At 39.6% G+C, this 26,694-nt stretch overlaps 1 protein-coding gene across 1 annotated transcript in view; it reads left to right on the top strand.

Moving 5' to 3' along the window:
- Window positions 1-26,694, top strand: part of LOC134650006 (uncharacterized) — a 261,157-nt gene that overhangs the window by 189,168 nt on the left and 45,295 nt on the right. Inside the window, exons 5-7 of the mRNA XM_063504821.1 lie at window positions 10,808-10,960; window positions 13,442-13,558; window positions 14,469-14,643. Coding sequence (XP_063360891.1) covers window positions 10,808-10,960; window positions 13,442-13,558; window positions 14,469-14,643 — 445 coding nt within the window. The remainder of the gene's footprint in view (window positions 1-10,807; window positions 10,961-13,441; window positions 13,559-14,468; window positions 14,644-26,694) is intronic.

Genomic DNA, 26,694 nt, shown 5'->3' on the forward strand with positions numbered 1-26,694 from the left:
CTCTTAGGCTCGCCTCTGGGAGATATGGTCTCGTCAAGACGAGCCCTCTTGGCAGAAGACTGGGCTCCCTGCTTACTCTCCCCCTTGGTCTTGGCCTTCACCCTCTTTTCCTGGGGAGGGGCACGGTTCGCTGCTGGTGACCCAGCTGCTGCCTGCGCCTGGCCCTTCCCAGGGGCGCCTTGAGGTGGCGCCTGGACGGTGTTGTTGAGAGCGGCTTGCCTCTCTCTTCGCCTCCGTCTCTGCTTCCTGTTAAGCTTGTGCGGCTTAGCCGCAGCTGTAACAGGGGGAGGCGGGGGTACAGGAGTTGTCACCCGTTTATCGGGCTTCCATCTCCGCGCCTTCCTGGACACTTGTACGGTCCATCCCGCCTCCAGCTGAGCAGAAACGGGGTCCAGCACCGGTTCCATCACTAGGGTCTGCTCCGTGGCAGGGGGCTTACCCCCTGGCGGAACAGCACCTGTGGATGTCCCCGGTGTTGGCAGTAGGGCCTGGCGCTGCGGCACCGGGCCCCCTGGTCTGGGTGTCAGCGCAACAGGTATGCGTGCCTTCGGTTTCCCGGCGGCTCTTCCTCCTGTTGCGGCCTGCCCCTTGCGAGGCGGTACTGTCGAGCCAGCTCCGCCCCGGGGCCGGTGTGTATTGTGTGTGTGTCTGTTTGTAGTGGTGCCTGGCAGGGTTGCCTGAGCCTCCCTGTAGGCACGTGTTGAGGAGGGGGGAACTGTCGGGACAGCTCCTGCTCCGTGTTGTGTTGTGTGTTGTTGTGTGTGGGTGGAGGTTACCGGAACAGCCGAAACTGCCCCGTTACCCTCCGGTGTTGGGGTACCTTCCAGTACCCGCGGGGTTTGGGATCTTATATCATCCATGTTGTTGTTTGTGTAATTTTCACCTCTCGAGCTTCCCACCCTCCATGGAGCCCGCACCTTTGGGGATGTCACTTTGGACACCAGGACTACCCAAGAGATATAGGTGTGTTGAGGTGAGACTCATGCGCGACATCGGGAGCTGCAGACACGTGGCTGAGAGAGACGATCCTATCTCCCCCAGTGGTTCCACGCGCCCTTGCCCCGTCAGCATGGCCGAGCCCCTGGCATCCTCCCAGAGGACGCCCCTCCCCACACCTCGCCTGCGGACCGTACCACCTCGACCGTACGGGACGCGTGTCCAATACCCTGCAGTGGCTAGTTGCAGGGCCACCGTTTCGCCGGAAATTCGGACCAAAAAGGACATATTGGCCTACAGGGGATAACTAACCCCGACCCCCTGCAGGCCTCGGCCCCCAGGACTCCTGCATCCCCGCTTACGGCGCTCTACTGCGCAGGACTTACGCAGGCAGGTGAGTGTAGTCCGCCTAAGTCACCTACACCTTAGGCGGAACCGGGAGGTCCGTATAGCATAGCTAGCAATATGACCGAAATCCTATTGCTAGCCATGTCATACAGACACTCCAGAGTGTGTCATACCCCGCTCGGGTTTTTAGGTCCTCACGGGTTATGACGGAGGTCCGCTTAGTATAGATAGCAAATTGACCTAAGTCATTTTGCTAGCTATGCCGTGCGAACTCTCCAGAATGTGTCATATCCCATTCGGGTTTTTAGGTCCTCATGGGTTATGACGGAGGTCCGCATAGCATAGCTAGCAAATTGATCGGGATCATATTGCTAGCCACGCCGTACAGGACTCTCCAGAGTGTGTCGTACCCCACTCGGGTTTTTAGGTCCTCATGGGTTACGACGTCGCCTTCATACTCAGCTACTGGTGGTCCGGGGCAGATGGAATGTGCGACGCCCGACCGACCACCAGCATTACCAGGGTGTACGACCCACCCCACAAGTGGGATGGGTTCGTCCATGGCCTGCGGCGGCAGAGCCATAGACGACGGGGACGTGTATGATAGACTTGAGGGGGTAGGCATTGTGAGCCCAGCGTCGCACACCTGAACTACGTACCTACCCCCACCTACACCCCAATATATCTAACTCTATCTAACGTAAAAGTGACATTGGTTGCCCGAATTGCGCTGCAAAAGAGAACTAGTTGAAATCTAAACTATAACGTATCTAGAATAGATCTAGTACGTGTTGTCTCTTGTGAATATCTTGAAGTTCGAATACGGCAGCGTGTCCTCCCCGGGACTCAAGCAATCTCCATACCCAACTAAATCGGTTCAGCGGTTTAAGCGTTAAGAGGTAACCGACAGACAGACCGACACACTTTCGCATTTATAATATTAGTATAGATACAGGGTGGCCATACTCTGAGTGGTGAATATGTAGATCATCAACAAGTTTTACTATGAAGCCAACCACAAAGTCGCGACCCAAGTAGAATGGCGATGCGAGCAGGGTACGTGTCGCCGCGGGGTTTTGAGCAAACGCTCGCACGCTACTCGCCCGCGCTGACCGAAAATGAAGTAAACATGCCTTTTTGCGCCACAATAACGTTCAGATTAAGAAGCCAGACGTCAAATCTGTTTAATCTGTCAGCTCCCACGGCTCATATATGAGCCAGATCGCTTATGGTGACGTCATATCGTGGGATTCGACAGGTTAAAGGAGGCGTATCCATTCACCACGCACACAAGGAGCGAGCTAGTTTTTACTACCATTTCGCGAGTGTTAGTAAATGTGGAGAGGAACGAGCGGCGTCACCGGTTCCGATACTAACTGTGCGCGATAGCCATTCTAACCTCTTTAATATGTTCTGTGGTCGCGACAATAAAATCTTCTATTCCATAGAAAATATTAACATCGGATTCGACGTAATGTATGACAAGAAGAATTTCTCTTTGCGATTTCAGGGTTGGCCCCATAGTACAAGTTGTTCAGTAAGATGGATAGATAACTGACCCCCTGTATAGAAACTTGTTTGAAAGGGGGTCAGTTATCTCTGCAGCTTAATGCACATAATATACGCGCCGTGTTATAGAAATGTTAACTATAGGCCTGCATAGGCTTTTCTAGGACCCGATTCTGATTTAACAACTTGTCATGGCTTTGAACTGGTTTTCAATTTCAATTTCAATTTCAATTCAATTTCAATTTCAATGTTTATTTGCAACCAAGTAGGTACAGTGGGCACATGCAACTTAATGCTAGGTAGGCACATAGGTACATAACTACTAGGACCCGGATAGGGCTTAGCAAAATAAGGTTTTAATTTTTCCTAATCTAGATTTCAGTAGCAATAATTATACATTCATTTTTCTACCAGTAGCTACACAATTCATTTGTATTTTTAGATAAAATAAAGATAAAACTGTTGTCAATACAAAATAAAATTTAAAAGGTATAACATGAAATTAATTACAATTTTAATAATAATGGTAAAAATGGTAAAATATTGTAAAATAATTTAGTAAAACATTTGTATAAAGCATTTGTAAAATTGTCAAGGTAAATATAAAATAACAATACGGTAGTTAGGTAGGTATTAAAATTTGGGTTGGAGGTGAACATAATATTATATCATGGTTATGGCTAGGACTTTGTATAGTTATTGTAAACATTTTGATGTTAGGATGAGTTTAAGTATTCATTAACGGTGTAAAAAGCATTTTCAATTAAGTAATTTTTTAGAGCTTTTTTAAATTTGTTATCATTTTCTTCAGATTTTAGTACTTCAGGTAAATTATTGTAAATTCGTATTGACATAGAGTATGGTCCATTTCTATGAAGTTGTAATTTTGATGACGTTTGAAGCAAGTTGTTTTTATAACGTGATTCATATCGACGTGGCACATCACCAAATGTAGAGTATAACTCTGGATGCTTTTTCACGAATTTACACATTTCAAATATGTAGATACATGGCAAAGTTAGGATTCTTAAACTTTGGAAGTGGGGTTTACAGCTATCCAATTGTTTAATATTTACAATTATCCTAACGCATTTCTTCTGTAGAATAAATAGTTCTTGAACATCAGTACTATTTCCCCACAAATTAACTCCGTAAGAAAGCCATGCGTATGCAAACGAATAATATGCCACCATAGCTGTGTGGATGTTTGTTGACTTTTTAAGTTCCCTTAATGCATAAATAAATTGGCTTAGTTTTGTTTTTATTTTCTGGATATGGGCTTTCCAGTTTATATTACAGTCTATTGTTATACCAAGAAGAGAAAATGTCGAAACGCAGTCAATTTTGGTATTATCAAAAGTAAAATCTACATCTAAATCTGGTTTCTGATGAGGCCTAAATTGCATTAATTTTGTTTTAGAAAAATTGATCTCAAGGTTATGGTCTTTCATCCAAAGTACAACATTAGACATGATTTCGTATAGTTTTTCGTTAATAATTTCATTATTTTTACATGAAACCAATAGAGAGCAGTCATCAGCAAACATGACACACGGTTCTTTAAATATTTTAGGTAGGTCGTTTATATATATAATGAAGAGTACGCATCCAATCACACTCCCCTGAGGGATGGAATCCGTTACTGGTTGAACTTCAGACCTGACAGTACGAATCTCTCGCGAATTTTTGTGTATGTGTTCAATCTCGACATACTGGGTTCTGTTTTTTAAATATGATTTAAACCATCCATGTGTAATGCCACGGACTCCCACGCCGTAGAGTTTGTGCAGTAGAATATCGTAATTTACTTTTTCATACGCCTTCGTCATGTCAAGCAAAATGCCTAAAGCGTATTCTTTATTATTTAGAATATTTAAAATTTCGTTTGTATATGCGTAGGTGGCTAATGTCGTGGAGCGGTTCTTGCGGAAACCGTTTTGAGCGTTATCGAATATATTATATTTTTCGCAAAATGAGTTTAATCTGCTTATCTAATTAGTTTTGATACGATCTTGACGATCGTTTACCATTTTTGGCGCGGTTTTCACTTTTACTTCTTGTCGCATGCACTAATCAGCGGAAGCGATCTTTAAAATAGTATCAAAATAAAAATATAGATTTTATCCCTGACACAACACTGAATAGTTCCGTACATGGCGGGAAGAAGTTGATAACTCGAGATATTTTGTTGAAGAAATTTGAACTTAAAATAAATTACATAAGGTTCAAATTTCTTCCATTTTTTTCCCGCCAGTTATCAACTTCTTCCCGCCGTGTACGGAGTTATCTTTTATTGACGCGTGCAACAATGAGTTTTTACACATTTTACGCAACGTACAGTCATGCTCCGTGATTGTGACGCCATTTAGGGTGCTAGTTAAATAGGACATCCATAGCGTAAGTATGGAACAACCAATTTAGATCCTAAAAAGGCGTAATAATCTCGTGTGGTGACTGTGAATGTGATAACAATTCCAATTACTGCAATAATTCCTAGATCTAAATCAACACGTCGACGCGCACGTCACCGCACGTCACACGTCACGCATCACACGTCTCATCGCGCGTGCCGTTGTCACGAGCGCTTGCCGCTAAAATAACTGTCGAGTCCGGTTGTGAAGGCTTTTTTGCTCCTTATCCGTTTAGTTGTTGGTTTAAGAAATGTGTTCTTGTTGGACAAATAATTTGCGGACTGGTACGTCTCATATACCTGCGTATAGCTTCGCTGTACTAGTAACGGTCTTAGCTACCTAAGCTACTTTTACGGCTACCATCAGTTTGTCACTGACATAAACGCCGTCGAGAACGTAATTTACTTTCTATACATCTCGCTCGTACTCGCATATTATTGCAAACGAGATGTATAGAAAGTAAATTACGTTCTCGATAGCGTAAATGTCAGTTTTGACACTGTCAGTGACTCATGGTACGGGCTCTTGTCCTTGCGATAGAGTTAACGAACCCCTACTTATAATTTATATTATAAATGCGAAATAAAACTCTGTCTGTCTGTTACCTCTTCACGCTTACACCGCTGAACCGATTTGGATACAATTTGGTATGGAGAGATATTTTGAGGCTCGGGACCTTTCCCTTTTTTATGATATACGATAGATTTCATTAATCATCATCATCATAATTATTCCACGCAGACGAAGTTGCTGGCAGAGTCTAGTTGTCAGATACCGCGGTGGACTACGGCAGCGGTTTCATAATTAATTGGATTGAAGGAAATGGTCTCGATTACCTTATAATTTCATTGGAAAATTGAATTTTGAAAGAATGTTTCAAAAATGTTCATCTTATTTCAGATTATTTTAGTTTTTATTTGTGAAACTAAAATAATCTACTATTATCCATCGTACCAAAACTACATCTACTTCATTAAGTAGATGTAGTTTTGGTACGACGAGTGGATATCGATAGACGATAACACACTGATGTCATTACATCAGTGTGTTATCGTCTATCGATATCCACTCGTTTCACATCACTAGAAATCGGTTTATCGAGATGGATGTCGCCGATTTATCATGTTACCTACTTCATTCTCTTTTTTATCGCGCCATGAACCAGCAAACCTATTTCTAATAAAAAGTTGCGAACGTTCTAGTGATCTCTCAATTTGTTCTCTCTGGTAACATATCTGTTGGGGCGGCGACAAAATATTATATACTTAAACGAAGCTCTCAGTATTTTTCACTTTTTTGCCTTCGAAAAACAGACTATTATATGTTAAAAAACTGCGACCACATAACACAAAAAACCGACCAAGTGCGAGTCGGACTCGCGCACGGAGGGTTCCGCACCATCAACAAAAAATAGTGCAAAAAAATCGTGTTTGTTGTATGGGAGCCCCCCTTAGATTTAGAAGCTTTGTTTATTATATTATGTCTGTGGATACAAAATTTGACTTGCTTCTTCTTGCCCAATTTCTGTCAAAAAATGTACTTGAAATAGGTATTACCGTTTCAGAAACTGTCGGTGACACGCGTGGAGTCACGTTGCGAGTTGTTGTGACAGCGCCTGTCAGCGAAATAGGGATGTGTCTCTTAGGGTTGTAATCTTATTTTTTCATTCTTTCTTCCTCTATTCATCCTGTTGCCCATTGGAATTTAGGGCTCGAATGATAGGGTATTTAAAATATAGCCTGTTCAGTAAAACAATTCAATAACAGTTGAATAAAAAAATCCAACTAGCCACATTCGAAATAAAGAACCAGCTTTATTTTCTTGAAGTCGGTCAAATATTTTAATACAGATTCATAGACTTAGTAGGTCGAGTTATTACGGACCAGGCTAAAAAGATCGGCGAAGCGACCAAACATACCTGTTAAAAGTAACATGCACCAACCTCATTTTCGAATCCAATTTGGCTACACAAAGATAATTACTTACGCCATATGCCCTTGATAGTGTTAAATTGGATATGTCACTTTGACATTCATATTTGATAAGTACCTAATAGCATTTAACACACACAGCAAATGACATTTTCAATTTGTTTCCTATGATATGACATAAATTGTACTCATACGTTAATTAGTACATAGCAATAGCATTTGAGCGTAACTAGACAAATACAGACAAACGTATGTGGTAAGATAATCATGGTAATGCGACAATTTAATATCGAATTGTGTGCAAGTGACAGCCCTAGCGGTGACCTCGTGACGTCACGTCCATCGTGGACCTTTTGACTTATCTGTCATATAAATCTAGCGATATGAGGTTCTGTGACAATGTGATATGAACTCTGGCCCATGTAAAATATTTTAGATACGAACCTTGCCACCAATAGATAATAGATTACTGAAAGATACCCATCTTGTCATTAGAAAAAGACGCAAAATTCAAATGTGTTATGGGAAGTCAACATTTCGTGCCTAAGGGTAACATTCCATTTCTGACCGCAGCTGCACTACTGGTACTGAACGCGTCGCTGTTACTCTCAATTTCCATAGTAAAATGAACAGTAGTGCAGCTGCGGTTGGAAATGGATTGTCACCTTAACAGTCTTAACACTGATTTAAACTTTCACGATTTTTACTCATATTATTCACAACGACTTTATCGCGTAAACCAATGCAAACCAATGTAACAGTCGAGCTGTTATTTAGTATACTACAAAGTAAAACAACTAGTACCTACATAAAAAACTATATTTACCTAATAGGACAATAATTCGTTATCTACATATATTAAACAAGGATTATTGCTTATAAAATTTATGAAAATCAATAAACTTCGCAAAAGATAAAATTAATGAAAGATTGTAAATATAGCTCTCATTTAAAACCTGTTTTGTTGACCGTCTGGCAATTAAGATCAGCTCTTTGATATAAGTAAACTAATTTTATTTAGTGTCGAAAACTAATAAAGGCATAAAGTGTCATTAATTAAATTTATTTTATGAAAGTATAATGTTTACCCAGGTTATTGTTGTTGTATTTATGAGTATAAATGTTGCTATGTTTCATGACTTACAAAATAGCCCTTGAGGCCTACTTGCAGACAAAAATTTACCACAATGAAAGCTTGTAACAAAAATAATCGTTTACAAAAAACGTATGTCAATCAATTTTAGTTCGCCTAAACCTTTTCCAACTCTAAATTGTCTGTAAAGTGCCATATAGACTTGTATTCGACTGGAAAATAAAGTAACCTACCCCTGAATTTTTACCTTTTTATTAAAACCTTTCTCTCCAACTACCTTTTTCACCCTGATCAGTTCCGTGCCCTTTTAAACTCTTTTTTAGGGTTCCGTAGCCAAATGGCAAAAAACGGAACCCTTATAGATTCGTCATGTCTGTCTGTCTGTCTGTCCGTCTGTCTGTCCGTCCGTATGTCACAGCCACTTTTCTCCGAAACTATAAGAACTATACTGTTGAAACTTGGTAAGTAGATGTATTCTGTGAACCGCATTAAGATTTTCACACAAAAATAGAAAAAAAAGAATAAATTTTTGGGGTTCCCCATACTTCGACCTGAAACTCAAAATTTTTTTTTTCATCAAACCCATACGTGTGGAGTATCTATGGATAGGTCTTCAAAAATGATATTGAGGTTCCTAATATCATTTTTTTCTAAACTGAATAGTTTGCGCGAGAGACACTTCCAAAGTGGTAAAATGTGTGTCCCCCCCCCCGTAACTTCTAAAATAAGAGAATGATAAAACTAAAAAAAATATATGATGTACATTACCATGTAAACTTTCACCGAAAATTGGTTTGAACGAGATCTAGTAAGTAGTTTTTTTTTATACGTCATAAATCGCCTAAATACGGAACCCTTCATGGGCGAGTCCGACTCGCACTTGGCCGCTTTTAATGTAACTCTTACTGTCTCCTCCATATACAATTCTTTACTAATACAAACTTAAGACTATTATTATCATTTTTAGTTAGAACCTTGATTATCTAACTTGTATTTCATGTGAAAATCAAGTGTATTGATAATTTTCCGTGTGTTTACGCAGCTGGATTTGTTAAAGCTCATTCTACCTTATTGAATGTTTTTGTTCCTCCACGGGAAATATATTGCGAGTTTTGTTCAACACGCCGTGAAGCTGCTGTTTTAACAAATATTACGATATGCCGAGAAAAACCTTGCGAGAGAAGTTTCATTGGAAAATAAGACGTATGATTTCATTTCTAATTTCAAAGACTTTTCTCCTTGCTTTTGAAAATGAAATTAAAGACAGCACATCGTGTCCTTAGACCTCATCATCATCATCGTGTCCTCATTTCGTCGATAAATATAAAACTTTAATGAGAACGAATATTTTCGAACGCAATATTTCACGAACTAAATAAGTAGTATTTTCATTATCGACGTCGTGTTTTGTCGATGTGTAGGATTCTCACACACAGCCTTATTTTTAGGGTTCCGTAGTCAACTAGGAACATTTATAGTTTCGCCATGTCCGTCTGTCTGTCTGTCCGTCCGATGCTATGCTCCGTGATTGTTAATCCTAGAAAACTAAAATTGTCATGGATGTATAATAAATCATGCCAACGAAGTGGTAAATAAAAATAAAAATAGGCATTTAACAAAATGGTAACCTCCAAAACTACATTGGGAATCTAGGACCGGTTTTGGGTGACATACGGCCTTATACTAATTTTAATATACCTACGTCAAAAATTTGATTTAGATAAAGTGACGGTCAAACAGAAACACAGCATGCCGTGTTCTGTTCCACTAATAAAACTTAAAAAGTGAACTAAACTTTAAAAAAAATTACAATACCTAGTTGAGTTCTAGGGATGAACATAGAATGCAATGCAACTCAATAGTGCTGATCGCGTTGTAGCTAGCATTTTGTAAGTAAAATTGCACATAATATGGGTTGCGACTTGCCACCATGCGCTCTTTGCAAACGCTTCATATTGCGTTACTTATTTTAGTCTGTGGCTTCTGTTATGCGCCAACGTGTATCTTTGAAACACGTTTCTCCATTTCCCTATTACCTATAATACGCCGTCTACCTTCATTTTATTAAACATGTTTTTAGGGTTCAAGCAAAATAGCTACCTAATTTACTTGTTCGACGCGTGAAACGGACAGATTGATTGATCGGTTCCAATTTTATTTCCAGATACTTTGACATGAGTGTCAAATAAATACCTACCCGATACGTATGATATTGAAATACTTGGAATTTTTTATATCTCGCTTGTTGAGGCGGTGGCATATCCATAGAATTGGGTTATTTTATTCAGCTCTCTTTCGAGTTCCTCTTACATCAATAAGTAATTATTTACAAAATAAAATGACACAGATTATAGTATTCATTAAAGTATTTTTTTATTAAACTTCTCGTTTAAATTTTAAAATTGTTGCATGAATGTATATATATATATTATAGCAGAAAATCTGGTGGCATTGTCCCACTGGCTAGCAAAGCTTATTCGCTTGGCGAAAAAGTGTCAAGCTGCCGGTAGTCAGGGCCTCAGAGAGAGGAACCGACGGAGTCTCTCAAGGTGTTTCTTATCTTATTATCATTGTTCCAGATCCAGGGGAAGCCAGTAATCCAGCAGCGCATCCTGCCAAGCCCCGCCGTGTCCATAGACTCGCCGTACCGCAGCTCTCCGCCCGGAGACGAGAACAACAACATCATATTCAGCCCGTGGAAGGCTTTCGGCCCTTTTGTGGACACTGTACAGGTGCGAATTTATTATTTTATGTCAGATCCAAGAGAAACATAATTATCTCTGGATTTTTATGCCTTATTTGTGTTAAGTATAACGCTTATTCCTATCTTTATAACCTGGAACCCAAATGATTCTTCTGCGAACTCTTTCATTGTAGAATGTATACAACCTGACGAGGAGAACTCAACTATTATTTATTAATGGAGTACAGTATCTGGTTCTTCAAAAAAAGGGTACAGTGTGGCGTTCGTTCAACCCTTATTACTCGTGGCACCCTATATTTAAGTAGTTACCCTGCATGCAGTAGATAATATGAATGAAGTTAGCGCCGCATGCGTCTTTGACAAATCAACATAATATTCCCGCTATCCGTCTAACATTCCCAGATATCCTGTGTGATTGGAAAAACAATCCTGTTACCCACTGCCAAATTCATTTATCTGTCACGTTTCACTGTAAAATTTACGGGCACTTAGTAGAATTAAAACCGTTAACAGCCTCCTTTTGACGACCCACTTCAACAAAGTGAATAGATAGGAGTAGTTTATCTTTGGGACTGTGATGTTATTCCGTGGGACTAAATGGCACAATGTATAGGTATACATCCTGTCACTATTTACTCTTCAATGCAAGCTTTGCATGTAATTTTTTTTTTCTTTATATAAATGAGTCAGAGTAAAATATATCCCATGATGTGGTAGGTAAAGACTCTTTAGATACTGCCACCAAGTACATAGCCCCAAATTTATCGTGGGTTCGACTGAGTCTGAGACTGGCACATTGCATAATGCTGTGTTTAGATACATTGATGCGGGCGTTTTCTATAAATTCCTTTTTTTTACATTCGGGTAATGGCTGCAACAGCATTACTGTTACGATACTCGTACACCGTTGACACGGCCAATGTCACTGTCAACGTTCTTATACCTACGAGTGATGGAATTTCTAATCGCAGCGGTAATGCGACTACCAAATCAACGCAATTTTTCAAGGAAATTGACATTGAAATTGCCCCTGTCAACGCTACGACAGTAATCCTGCTGCAGCCATCCGAATGTCACTTTTATGTAAATGACGCGATTTTCCTTTCTGAATATTACCTTTATCTCAGAAGTAAGTACTCGTTTCACTCTGCCACTAGCGCACCTGTAAAACCGATCCCGCTCTAATTTGTATCAGCAAACACTCTACCTTCGGCTCAGGGTTTAGTTGGGCAAGTTACATTTCCTATCGTATTTATTTAGCGCTTTACGGATTCGGTCATTAATAGCGTTGATTGAGGTACCTACTACCTAGATTGTTTATACCTATGGGGTGTAAGGAAATGTTTAAAAGGAATTCTGACAAATAACTCCGTGGGTGTAAAAAAAACAATCGACGAGTTGGGCAGTCTTCGGAAATCTACGTATTAGTGCCACTAACCCAGGGTTAACCGACTAAACAGTTAACCTAGTGTCAAATTGTACTGGTAACCATGGTAAGTCCAGGTTTAACCTGTTAACCCCGGGTTAGTGAATGGTGCAAGTGACCCTTAATGATTTAAGATAGTAAGATAATAGTACTAAGGCCCGGGCCCTGTTCTTAAATTTGCTTACTTTAAACATTTCTAACTTTTATAAGTGTGAATGGATTCCAATTTCGCGTTCATGTTCGCAGTACCATAAACATAACTGCAAGTTTTATATGAAATATAAGGAAAATAGTAAAATTAAAATTGCAACGAGCTTTCTTTGGTGCAGGTAGGTATTTTAATCACTACATAGTATAAAACAAAGTCGCTTCCCGCTGTCTGTCCCTATGTATGTATGTTTAGATATTTAAAACTACACAACGGATTTTGATGCGGTTTTTAGGGTTCCGTAGCCAAATGGCAAAAAACTGTCTGTCTGTCTGTCCGTCCGTCTGTCCGTCTGTCTGTCCGTCCGTCCACTTTTTTCCGAAACTATAATGTTGTAACTTGGTAAGTAGATGTATTCTGTCAACCGCATTAAGATTTCATACTAAAATAGAAAAAAAAAACAATTAATTTTGGGGGGTCCCCATACTTAGAACTGAAACTCAAAAATTTTTTTTTCATCAAACCCGTACGTGTGGGGTATCTATGGATAGGTCTTCAAAAATGATATTGAGGTTTCTAATATCATTTTTTTCTAAACTGAATAGTTTGCGCGAGAGACACTTCCAAAGTGGTAAAATGTGTGTCCCCCCCCCCCCTGGAACTTCTAAAATAAGAGAATGATAAAAAAATATATGATGTACATTACCATGTAAACTTCCACCGAAAATTGGTTTGAACGAGATCTAGTAAGTAGTTTTTTTTTTAATACGTCAAAATCTCCTAAATACGGAACCCTTCATGGGCGAGTCCGACTCGCACTTGGCCGCTTTTTTTTAATAGATAGAGTGATTCAAGAGGAAGGTTTATGTATAATTCGTTAACCCGTGCGAAGCTGGGGCGGGTCGCTAGTTAATGATAAATGTGTTCGTCCCCAGGAAGGTGAATTGCTCCCAAGCCAAGACACAGTGGTGTTGCCGACGCCGAGACAGCCTGATTTGTCCCTAGACGAGGATGCCACGGACCCGATACCCACGAGAGTGACGTCCAACAAGGTGATATATGTTCGCCACAGAATAACCAATAGAAATGCGAATCAATTAAATGCGAACATACATGATCTTATATATGTTTTCACTAATTTTTTGCATGTTAATAATACAAGACCATATATTATATTATCGTGAACAGTACAGGAGCCTAGCCAAAAATATTCATGCGTCGACAAATGACAAAAGTTAAACGTATCGGAATGACAGATGCTACGAAAAGTCACGTGATTATTTCCATAGGTACATGATTTATGTTTTGATCGGCGTTTTCCATCAACGATTGTCATCTTTGCTAGGCTGCCAGGAGATACTCTCGCCTATTGATGAAGTACTCAAATCATTCGATAAATTTCATTTTTCCGAATGCGTTTTCACTAAAACTGTGACAATCTACATATTAATATTGTTAATTATTTGAGATGACAGAGAATGTGTAATGCCCTTCCTTGCAGCGCGTCATACATACATACTAATACATATAGGTATAGCTGTCGAGCAAGCCGGAAACAACTTGGTTTACTTTGTTTTTAAACTATTAAGATAAGTGAACCACTATTGCACCCTGGGTATATTTGCCTTGTGCGACTCCCTCATTGTATTAACATGGAGGACGCATAGCTACGCATTGAATAATTACAGAATTTTGATAACTACAGTCATATTTTGACACAAAAAATATTCCTTTGCCGAACGCAAAAGAGTCGTAGTTATCATCTTGATGGACCTTAGGTAGAGAGTAAACTTAAGTGAAAAATTAACGGCCATATTCGAACTTTAAGTTAAGCCAAATACTAGAGATTTAAACGATGTGGAATGGATATGTCAGTGTCAAACAAGTGTCAAAAGTTCGAATATGGCTGTAACTATTTTGTCGTGCTGAAAACATTTTTCTATTTCAATTTTTTTTCTCCAGGTGGCATCAGTAAGCCAGTTGTCCTTCATGGTGCGTCCAGATAGCTTCGAACGCGGCCAGCTACGTCTGACGTGCATCTCTTCTGTGCACTCAGTGTACAGCGAGCGAGCAGAACTCGTGATCAATGAGGAGCGACCGCAGATCGCGTCAGTGCTGGGCACTAGAGACCGAGCAGGTAGGATTTTCGCATTACTATGTAGCCATTAGTAGCATCTAGGTGGGTTGCATCTTGTCCGTGGACTCCGTGAAGCAAGTGAGCAGAATTGATGACGCAATGAGAAGCGACCGTCGATCGCATCGGTGCTGGGCACGAGAGGCCGAGCAGTTAGAAGTGTATTATAATACTGAGGCTACTAGTACCATCGGTCGGTTTATAGATACTAGGGTTCTAAGGCTGTTTCAACCAGAGATGTTTGTTAAGAACCAATAGAAATCACTTCATTTGTTTTCCTCGCTAGCGTGCAGTTCTATTGGTTCTTAAAAACATCCCTCGCAACGCAGCATCCTCGCTAATCTTTGGTCGAAACGCAGCCTTAAAATAGCGCATAGGACTAAATTAAATATGTACTAGAATAAATTTAAATTAGATTAGTTGAAGAAATAAACACTAGATAAAATAATGATACATAAACAGTACCCATGAATTGTTTAGTCTTCTCTGAAAAACGGAAACCCGTAATAGCCAGTAATTTCAAAACGGAGAATAAATTTAAGCCAGCATAACATTTCCGCAAATCTTCGTATGCGTAAATATAGGGACGCATAAACCCCAGCTACGAAATCACGTTCGGAAACCTTACTGAAACGGTGTAAACTTGGAATGCTGCGCTAGCCTCTAAATCCCGAACGGGCAGTCAATGTAGGGATTTCTGCCGAAGTGGCAGGGCATTTGCTATAAAACATCGATATTGCACAACCCATGGAGTGGATATAGGTGAGTGTTCACGTATGCACTTAGGCAATGGATGTCGTTTTGTGATTGGTGTATATGGAACTTTGAACAGTATTTCACACTATTTTGTTGTTGCTTCACTTACAAGTGTTACACAGCTATCACACACATTTGTGTAGTAGCTAGTATGTTGCTAACATTGACATATATATATCTCAGGACTAGCCTTACGGGCAATAAAAATGGAGCATGAATGGGGCCAGTACAGCGGAGTGAAAACGCTGCAACGCGATTGGTTGATGAGTTCGCAACACGCGCACGATGGTCGCAACTAGTTGCGTTAGACTACACGATACGATTGGCTCGAATGGTATTATTCGTGAGTGACACCGCTGAACTAGTACCATTTTTAGTGCACGTAAGGCCCGTCCTGAGATATAAGTCAATGGTTGCTAAGAAATTTTATAGTCCACTTAGTTTCGTTACCGCACCACGAGGAATTCTAAAATTCCACTTAGTTCGACCATCGAACTACGATGAATTCCAAAATTGCACTTAGTTCAAACATCAAACAACTGAGAGATAGCCTTAAATCGCTATTGCACCGCAACTGTGTCACAAATAGACCTGCTTGAATGCTCTGCGCAGCTATCAGTCAAATATTTGCCTCCGGCGGCTGTTTCGCTGTTTGTTCTGTATATCCCAGCGGCAGAGGTAATATTTAGTGTATGGCGATATTGACGATGCATCGTGTTGACTTGGCGGTTCTAACATACATGTGACTATGAAATTGTCATTTTGTCAACCGACACGAAAATACAGATTATGCAACAAAAAAGTCCATTTTATGGGTTGTAATTTGGAGGTCCTAGCGATGCGAGTACCTGGTAAGTGTTGAGTATAAATAATAGGTATTATTTTTGGTGATTTTACGAACTAATTATTCACTTCGCTTAGGTTACAAAAAAATTATGTGTCTGGTCTAGTGACCCCATATGAAATCGATCATCATGACTTCTAATCTTGGAAGTTTAGAAGTGTGTTCTACTTCTATACATATAATTGCTGGGTGACCTATTTGGTATGGAATGATACTGCCGTATTCGAACTTCAAGATATTCACAAGAGACAACACGTACTAGATCTATTCTAGATACGTTATAGTTTAGATTTCAACTAGTTCTGTTTTGCAGCTCAATTCGGGCAACCAATGTCACTTTTACGTTAGCTAGTGTTAGATATCTATTAGATGTGAATGGGATCTCTAAGTCATATCTTGTGGAAATCGTTCAAGAGTATCTCCAGAATCGCAGAAACGTCAAATTTGACAGGTTAGATCTTAAACATATCGTTATCGGATCTTGGTGACGTCTAAAAGATATCTAGTAGATGTCTATTTCAAAATCCGAATTGGACCCATAATCACTTTTCTTATTAACTCCGTATATTAAAACAATCGAGTTGATCGTACAAAGGTTCGAGCGGGACTGGCGTCCCGTAGTTCCTTAAAGCTATACCTAAGCTTTTGGCTAGTCAGCTCATATCGCGGTGCACGCGCACTTGAATATGAGCTGACATAGCTAAACTATTCCTATAGATAGAAGAAGCATTTATTTGTGTGATTAGCTCAAGTCATAAGTGTAAAGTCTCTATGGCCTTAAACGAGATGCGCTACGAAAAATCTCGATTTCCGTAAATTCTGGTAACTTTAGTCCACATCACACAACTATGGTCCTAATTCAAATTCGTGCCAACATATCAAATCATTATCAAAACCTTATCCGATTTAAAACTTAGAATCAGCTTCCTGATTACAAATCGACACGACATGACTGTCTCGACACGTGTCCACGAGCCGCCGGGACGTGTCTACACGCGTGTAATCAACCACATATTGTCTCATTTCACGGTTTACCTGCATAATTATGGCACGACCAGTCAGCATCACTAGTAGAGGATGAAACAACACACCAAAAGTCAGATACTTTTTGAAATAGAGGTACCTATATCTGTGTATTTCGCGTAGTTATATATTTTTTGTACATATTATATATTTTTATGCTATTAGATAATGGCAAATACTTTTGAAGCATAGTCAGATACGCTACTTTTGAAGCTTACTGTAAAACATTCAGAGGAACCGTTACTTTCCATAAAATTGTACAAGGCCTTAAATATCGATACGGATAATGGTCCAAAATTTATTTACATAGTAGTAATTAATTTCAAATGGCATTTAGCTTATATAAATAATTTAGAAATAGGTAACCGGGATAAGAAGTATGCGCCTTTTGTGAGGACCAGAGCAAAGTACCTACTCTTTATCGATTTTGGTCAAAATTCAAGATAAGTTGCAAGATATATTCGGTAACTAGAATTAGACCCAGCTAAGTTGGCAGTAATTTTGATAGCCCAGACAGTGCAAGTGTTATTTATACGTCATAATAGGGTAATTGACACATGTTGAATTTTATAACTAAATCTAGTTAAATAGATAGAAAATACATACATTGGAAATTTAAAAAAATATGGGAATAATAAAAAAATACAATACCTTAAAGTTTGAAAATAAAAATTTTTTTTTTACTTCCAAATAGAAAAAATATAATGATACTAAATAAAACTATCTTTAATTACTTCCATTTAACGTCATAAATAAAACGTATATGCTTCCTCGAGATTCAAACTGTCTCCTTGAAATTTTTCATCTAAATCGGTAGTGGTTTGTTACAGAAAAAAATACAGAGAGACAGACAGAGTGATGATACATTCGCATTTATAATATAAAATGTTTGGGGTTATTTTAACGTGTCTATATTTTGACTGGCCACCCATCATTGCCATGATAGACACATTCACCGAAAACTTCGATATTATTTGCTTAGTTACCGAGATGCAGTCCCATTCCAACTGAAAGTTCTGAGGCAAATTGCAGTGCAAGTCGTTTGCGGCAAATATTTGAATTGTAGAGTGGAATTGGTTTGCTTTCTGCGTATTCTGCGAGTGTTTACAGCGAGAAATAAAAATTCCCCGCTGTGGTTCTAAACGCCCCATTGAGTCGGTACACGGGTACCGACATAATAAATCGTTACTTGTGTTTTTAAATGGGTTTCTTGTAAAGTGCCTTTAACCCTTAAGAGGCAACAGGAGTGGTCATTTCTCCATACAAACGTACTCGACTGTTTCCTCCGTGGGTTTTAAAGCTGGAGCGATGATTTTTTCAACACAGATTAATATTGTCAATATGTGTGTCGGACCGTTTTGCTTTTTTTGATATTTTTGTTTTTTAAGGCGCTAGAGCCCTTCAAAAATGACCAATATGGCCTAATTGACTATGCTAAGTTTTGGAGGAGTTAACCTCGATTATTGAGATTTTTACGCAGGATTTTTCGCCTTGTCCTTATCGCACTAGTTTTAGGAGCCGCTTCCGTAAGCGAGACGGGTATATTTACCTAAAATACCTGTTTCGTCTTAATTTAGCAAAAATCACGGAAGGTCGTGAGTTGAACCCTCTCCCCGCCGGTCAATAGTATCAATGATTCTGGTTAAGAAAAAATACAAAAAGAGAGTCAAAAATTGTGTCCAGTATTTTGGACAGCGCAAAAGTGACGATTCATTAGTTCAAAACGATCAAGCCAAAAGACTTGCCAATTGACGATCGTTTCTAAAAAATACTAATCGACACTGAAATAATGTATGGAAATAATCACGTGAGATTATTATGTACATCTGATTAAGGTCAATATATATATATAGAAAGTCTTAATTTAAAACAACCAATAGTATGATGACTCAAGTGGGATTGGGCGGGACATATCTGCACCCGGACAGATGGGCCAAAATAGCGACCGAATGGGCACCACAGATCACCCGAGGCAGAGGCAGACCAAAAATGAGATGGCGAAATGACCTGGACTCATTCTGTGGCGACTGGCGGGAGCATGCACAAAGCCGTGACGAGTGGCGAAAGACAGGGGAGGCCTTTGCCCAGCAGTGGGACACAATATAGGCTATAAAAAAAAAGTATGATGACTGTGTAAAAAGTAAAAACTGTCAGTCATTTACAAATAGGTTGATCATAATTGATATTTGAATTAAAGAAACCATCCTTGCTCTATCAGGGATTTATAGAGCCTGCTGCTGAAAAAAACTCGCTGGCTGGAGGATATTTTAATTTTTGTATCATTTCAACTGGAAATAATTGTTACAATCAATTAGGTATATCGACTTAATAAAATGCCCATGCAATTTCTGGCTGGATGTATATTAAATAATTTAAATCAAAAACAAAAATCCTCGATTAAAATACCTACCAAAAATCGGCCCCAACATACCGCGCCTTAGGGCTGATTTAGGCGGCGCGCGAACTCGCATGCGATTTTAGTTACATTGAGGACTGTTGGTTACGTCCAATTTAACCGACCGATCAAAACCCGCAATGTAATGAAACTTGCATGCGAGTTCTCGCACCGTCTAAATGAGCCCTTAAGCTAACTTCGTTTATATAATGTTTATTGCCATTTCAAAGGAAAAGCAATATTTAACGAAGTTAAGGTGCAAACAAAGTGTAAAACGGCAAAGTTTCGAAGTTGCACCTCGGATTTGCGATTTAAATGTAGTTGAGCACTTTTACTCAAGTTTATGGTACCTACGAGATCCGATTTCTGAGAAGACTACCTACGTCATTCTGTATTTATATTATACAAGCAATATTTATATAGGAAAAGGCTCTACAATTAAGTACTACATGTATAACATTAAAAAAAGCGGGCAGCGAAATAGTATGAATAAATAGTTATTTTGTTCTACAATGTTGTTGGTTAACCCCTCGTGCTAATATACCCAAGCAAGTGAAATAAAAATTGTACCACGAACATAGCGAGTGGTTCGAAAAATTGAATTTTGAGCGTTGCGGGATTCAGAGTACGAGTTAAGAAAGTTTTGCTAGGTACCGAGTGAAACACATTATTTTTCACCACAACAACACAAGGAAAATACTAGGTAACTATTTACATAGAGAAAAAAATACATAGAGTGCTCACTCCATACATCAGTTTTAGTAGCAAAAAGACTATTAGCATCTAGCATCGAGTAGCGGAACTATCAGTACTGCTACGTGACAATAGATGTAGCAGTACTGATAGTTCCGCTACTCGATGCTAGATGTAGACACTGAAATTATTAGTCTGAACTGATGTATGGAGTGAGCACTCTTGTCTTACTGTATTTCTCTATGCTATTTATAAAATTACATCACAAATCAAATCCACATGAACTTTATTTAATATGTATCATTTAAAAGTAAAATCTAATACAGAACATGATTTGCATAAAATTACTTTGCCACTAATTCGCTTGAGACGTTTTTTTTCTGAAATAAATATATTATTATATTTTGGAGAACTATATCGGTTTGCAATATATGAGTCGCGTCCAAGACAAAACGGGTCAGGGGTGCAAAGGCCTTTGATGATTTATTAAACTACTGTTGACAGTGGAATGGCCACATTGTCTCAATACATCTTAAATGTAATAAACCTGTCAGCAACATTGTTAGCTATCTTGAATAGATCTATGTTAGTTTATAGCTTGAAGGCAAATCTTAGCTTGATATTTGAGGACTGTCTGACGGCAATCGATATTAGCCTCTGTGTTAACAAAGCATGTAGATTTGTAGAATCTATGAGTACGTTGCTTATATAGGTACATACCCTTATTATAGATAGGGATGTGAACCAAAATCGAGCTCACCGATATTTTATTGACTATTGATTCATCTGATGAAAATTATTTTTTGCTTAATCTAATCCGTTATCCGTTGACCACGGACGCTGTAAATAAATTCAATATACGCGATATAATCCGTTTTAATAGGTACGAGTAGATTTATTTAATCTAATCCATTTTTAAGGCTATTTTTAGACAGTAGGTGCCCACTCTTTTGTTTTAATTCATTGACTATCGATCTGAATGGTTCTATAGTCGATTATCTTTAAGACTCTGGGTTTAATTCTTTAAGATCTGTTTTTCACCACAAAAAATCATTTACTATTTTATAGTTAATAGTGTTTTCATACTACTGATATAAAATACCTTACTGGTTTTTCAATGGCCGTTACGACTATTTAATTACACGTGGTTTAAGGCAGTATTGTGAATTGTATTAAAAAGTGTGTCCACATCGATTTTGCCATTTACGGCGGCAATGCTTTCGGCAGTAACAATACGCTGCTGCAGCAATGCTGGTATAGTCTAAATCGGAACGGTTTACCTTTACTGGCGAATATATACTTGCAAAGTTTTCAAACGGCTAATTTAGAGCCACTTGCGCCATTCCACTAACCCGGGGTTAACCAGTTAAACCTGGAGTTACCATGATTACCAGTATAATTTGACACTGGATTAACGGTTTAACCGCTTAAACCCGGGTTAGGGGATGGTGCAAGTGGCGCTTAAGTAAGTAGGTTAAATTCGCCTTACAATTGTATTATTTGTTTGATACAGTCAGCAGCAGAAGTTACTATTTACTAAGCGTGCGAAGTGTTCAAAATTACCTCGACACGCTCTTATTCAGATGATTTTGAACACCTGGCCCGCTTAGCAACTTCTGCTGCTGACCGTACAAGTATAATGGTCCGGTTATATAGTAGAACTCGTGAAGCATCTAAGTTAGTAGCCGCACGGATGCAGTAACTTCACATCAAACTATTGCTTACTGTTGAAAACAATTTAATTAATCTAACCCCCCTTTGCTACCCCTATAGAACTTGACTTGCATACGGCGGAGTCTGCAGACTACCCCTCTAGACTTAGCATTATTAACCTTAAACTTAAACATAAAAATAAAACTACAGTGAGATTTCACAATATTGATAGTACTAAATATGTAGGAAGAAGCTTCTTTTTAGTTTTTAGGGTTCCGTACCCAAAGGGTAAAAACGGGACCCTATTACTAAGACTCCGCTGTCCGTCCGTCCGTCCGTCCGTCCGTCTGTCACCAGGCTGTATCTCACGAACCGTCTAGACAGTTGAAATTTTCACAGATGATGTATTTCTGTTGCCGCTATGACAACAAAAATACTAAAAACAGAATAAAATAAAGATTTAAGTGGGGCTCCCAAACAACAAAAGTGATTTTTGACCGAAGTTAAGCAACGTCGGGTGGGGTCAGTACCTACTTGGATGGGTGACCGTCTTTTTGCTTGTTTTTTTGCTTGTTTTGCTCTATTTTTTGTTGATGGTGCGGAACCCTCCGTGCGCGAGTCCGACTCGCACTTGGCCGGTTTATTTACCGTCTTGTCTCCTCAATTGGATTTTTACTTTAATAACGCATACATAGTTACTTTACTGCTGAGCTGCCTTCAATGCTACATCTTAAAGATAAGTGATCTGAGGCCGGACTATTCAGTTTCGTATACGAAACTCTGAACATAATTAGAGTGTGAGCACTGACCAAACCACATAAGATCAAATCTGAAACTGTAGTATCTCAATTCAAACCCGAGGGAAATCGTGGTGACATTTTATTATTATTCGCCCTTGCTCCACGGTCACGCTGATACATGTATAGTCAAAGAATTCAGTTTTCGACTAATTTCGTACCTACCTTTCCACAGTGACAATCAATGTGAAAGTCGCTAGAGACCTCATACTATTGTTATTATGACAAAGTATAAAATGAGTAGAGAATTAAATTCTTTGACTGGCGCGAATGATACTTAAAAAATAATTAAAGAATTGGCCAGGATTTGTAAGGACGTGCAGTTTTTGCGTTTGATAATTGGACGTGAAAGTCCCAAATTTTCATAGATTGGCTATGTGCTATTATATTTTACTGGACCAAGCTCCGCTCAACTCAAAAGCCTTAAAATGTTTTCCGATCTAACATTTCAGCATTCTGGCCTGCTACTGAAAACAAAACAGCAAATTTACGATCTACGCAGGTACAGTCAGAATCAATAGTGGATGAAACAACGTTCCGGAAGTATCTGCCATCGTTGAATTATTTTCTAACAGTTACATTTGTTAGACTAATTGTTATCTATTAAATGTCGCGCTGCAATGCTGCAGTCTAAATCCGAACGGCACCTTAATGCACCGATTCATATGTAAGTACAGTCGCCATCAGATATATCAGAGCGGGCAAGGTGCTCAAAATATCTGAACACGCACTCTAGCGCCTTGATAATAGAGGCGTGTTCAGATATTTGTGAGCACCTTGGCCGCTCCGATATATCTGATGGCGACTGTACAAACGAACTTCGTCCAAAGATGATCGGCCTTTTATTACCGATGTTGCCGGTTCAAATAAAATGGAGGATATAAAGGAGTGATCCTGGCGTAGTATTTTACAAGTGAAATAGCTTTATGTTAAGGCACAGAATAAGTAATAGTATCATCATACAGAACGGCCACGCACCGCCCCGCCCCGACTCGCATTACCTCGCCCCGTGCTCGCAACGCGACATGAATCTGGCGGACTTCTGGCGTGCTCTCGGTAAAGCGACTTACCCACACATACACAATGACGCGTGTACAGACGTGCCGTGCACACATATACATGCAAATGATTTTTGATGTATGGTGTGTCCGCCCTGTGGTTAAGGCACAATAGCGCTAGATAAAATTCTTCCTCTCAATTAATCGAGCTCTGACCCTACCAATAAAGGGTCTAAAATAAAGCTTTTATCAATATTGTTCTAAAAAGGGGCTTTTTTTCTTCATTAACGCTATTAGGCTAATGATTCCCTCGAAACGATTTTAATCACGAAACAAAGCGTTATAATAAAGATTTTCTTCCCTCCTATTTTCCTGGTCTGTTCGTGCGATTTCATTTGTTACGCGAGTACAGGTGAATCAAGTTCTTGAATTAACCATTGTAACTATACAATGTGTAAGTGTAAGTGTAAGGCCTGAGTGGACGCTCGAGTTAGGCGTGCAGCGGGGCGGGGCGTGCGGCGTGCATGTTAAACAAATGCAAGCGTATAGAAGCGGCCTTAGTGCACGCTGCTCACATTACTTGTGAGCCCGACGCCACGCTGCACGCCCCGCCGAACGCTCCGCTTCGAGCGTCCACTCAGGCCTTACACTGAAGAGTGAGATGCTCGAGTAGTGAGATCAATCTTCCACGACCCTGAATAGCCCTTTAATAGATTAGGAAAAATAAAATAAATAAAAAAGAGGATCAAAGGTTATGTTCATCAGGATGAACATTTGCTGAATTGGATATTTACCCCTCAAACGCCAGTATCAAAAATTTGCTACTGAATTAATAACCTTGCGACTGTTCATTACAGTCGAAATTGTCTGGGATGGATACGGGACAAGGCAGATGAGGGGTTAATAAGGCAACTCCCGCTTTCTAGCGGGTTGAACAGCGGGCGTCTTCTTGAGCGACTTGGCGGCGTATTCTGATTGTAATAACAGGTTATTAATTTGTTATGTCAGTGTAAACATTGTCATTTTTCAGCCAGAAACATCATCTATAACATTGGCGATTCTTGCAGAGTTGTATGGGGGCTGTGTTTTTGAAGTGAAAACTTCTTTAGCGGCGCTGGGCACTTTTTGAGGTGGGGAAAAAATGATAAACTCGAGACAGCGTAAGGCGATCACGTGACCGTGAGCCCCGTAAGGTGGCCACTCATAATTTAGGTGGCATTTAAATCAATTAACATATCAATGAAAAAGTGTGATCTTATTTGAGAATGATAATAATATATAATAAATGGAATACCTCCGCTAAACGTATGATCGTGTTACCGAGCGTCGGTAACATAGTGAGGTGAGTTTTCACTTCTATCGGCACTCCCGGAGTGCAACCCGTTTTTTTTTTTTTCTTAGCCTATTTGTGTGTCCCACTGCTGGGCAAAGGCCTCTCCCCTGGTTCTCCATGACTCCCGATTCAGCGCTTCTTCCGGCCAGTGGCAACCGAAATAAAACTTTAACTTAGGTTGTTCAAATTTGAATAAAAACTACTTTATTCTGGTTCTAACTCCTCTACTCGCCTCCTATAAGCAATTAGAATGCGACCTCCGTTTTTTACCTTCCAATTGTTTTTGCCGTCGTGATTGGTTGATTTAAACGGTTACAACGATTTCGAATTGTTTTTTGCGAGGGCGGTTTTTCGCAAATTTATAATTAGAGTCCCAGGAAGCAGACACAATGAAAGGGAAGTAATACGGAGATTTATTTTATTCGCAAATATTTTTACAAAGGTAAATAAAGAGCCTGTTTATTACTAATATTGAAGACAGGACACAAAAGTATTTAGCACGTATATTTTTTTAAACGGCTTGAAAAAAGGAGGAAGTTCTCAATTCGTATTTTTTTTTAAAGAATATATACATAGGTATGTTGATTATAATAAGTGCCTAAGTAAGTACCTGCGTGTGAACGCAAACTACACGTCACGCTATCGAATGAAATCTACACTAGGGGTTCAGACATTCTTTATTATTATAGATGTCGGCGGCAGATCGTAAAATCGGGCATATCGAGATATTCCTAGGCATATCATGAAACGCCGCCATTTCATGATCTGACTAAGATTAACCTAGGCATATCACGATCTGCCTTATAAAAGAGGCGGCAGATCGGTCAGACCAATGTATTCGTTGATATTCCTAACTTCATACCGGGCGCATCGTAAAATAATTGATGAGATATTCCTAGGCATATCATGAAACGCCGCCATTTCATGATATGACTAAAATTAACTAAGGCATATCACAATCTGTCTTATAAAAGATTCGGCAGATCGATGGGAGCAATGTATTCGTCGAATTCCTAGCTTCATTCATACCGATCGCATCTTAAAATAATTGCATTTTTTGCCACTGGTGGCGCTGCATTCTATATGGCGCTGCGTCCGAGTCCAGTGTTGCCAGATCGTACCTTTTAATACAAGTTTACGTTCCGTTTGAGCCTTGAGGTTTGCTCGATATGGCTGGTGGTCGCTAGGTAGATCATGAAATGCCGGCGTTTCATGATCTGCCTAGGAATATCACCCCTTGAGGTTTGCTCGATATGGCTGGTGGTCGCTAGGCAGATCATGAAATGCCGGCGTTTCATGATCTGCCTAGGAATATCACCCATTGAGGCTTGCACGATATGGCTGGTGGTCGCTAGGCAGATCATGAAATGCCGGCGTTTCATGATCTGCCTAGGAATATCACCCATTGAGTTTTGCACGATATGGCTGGTGGTCGCTAGGCAGATCATGAAATGCCGGCGTTTCATGATCTGCCTAGGAATATCATCCATTGAGGTTTGCACGATATGGCTGGTGGTCGCTAGGCAGATCATGAAATGCCGGCGTTTCATGATCTGCCTAGG

Source organism: Cydia amplana, chromosome 8, assembly GCF_948474715.1.
Source record: "Cydia amplana chromosome 8, ilCydAmpl1.1, whole genome shotgun sequence".
NCBI classification, from domain to species: Eukaryota; Metazoa; Arthropoda; class Insecta; order Lepidoptera; family Tortricidae; genus Cydia; species Cydia amplana.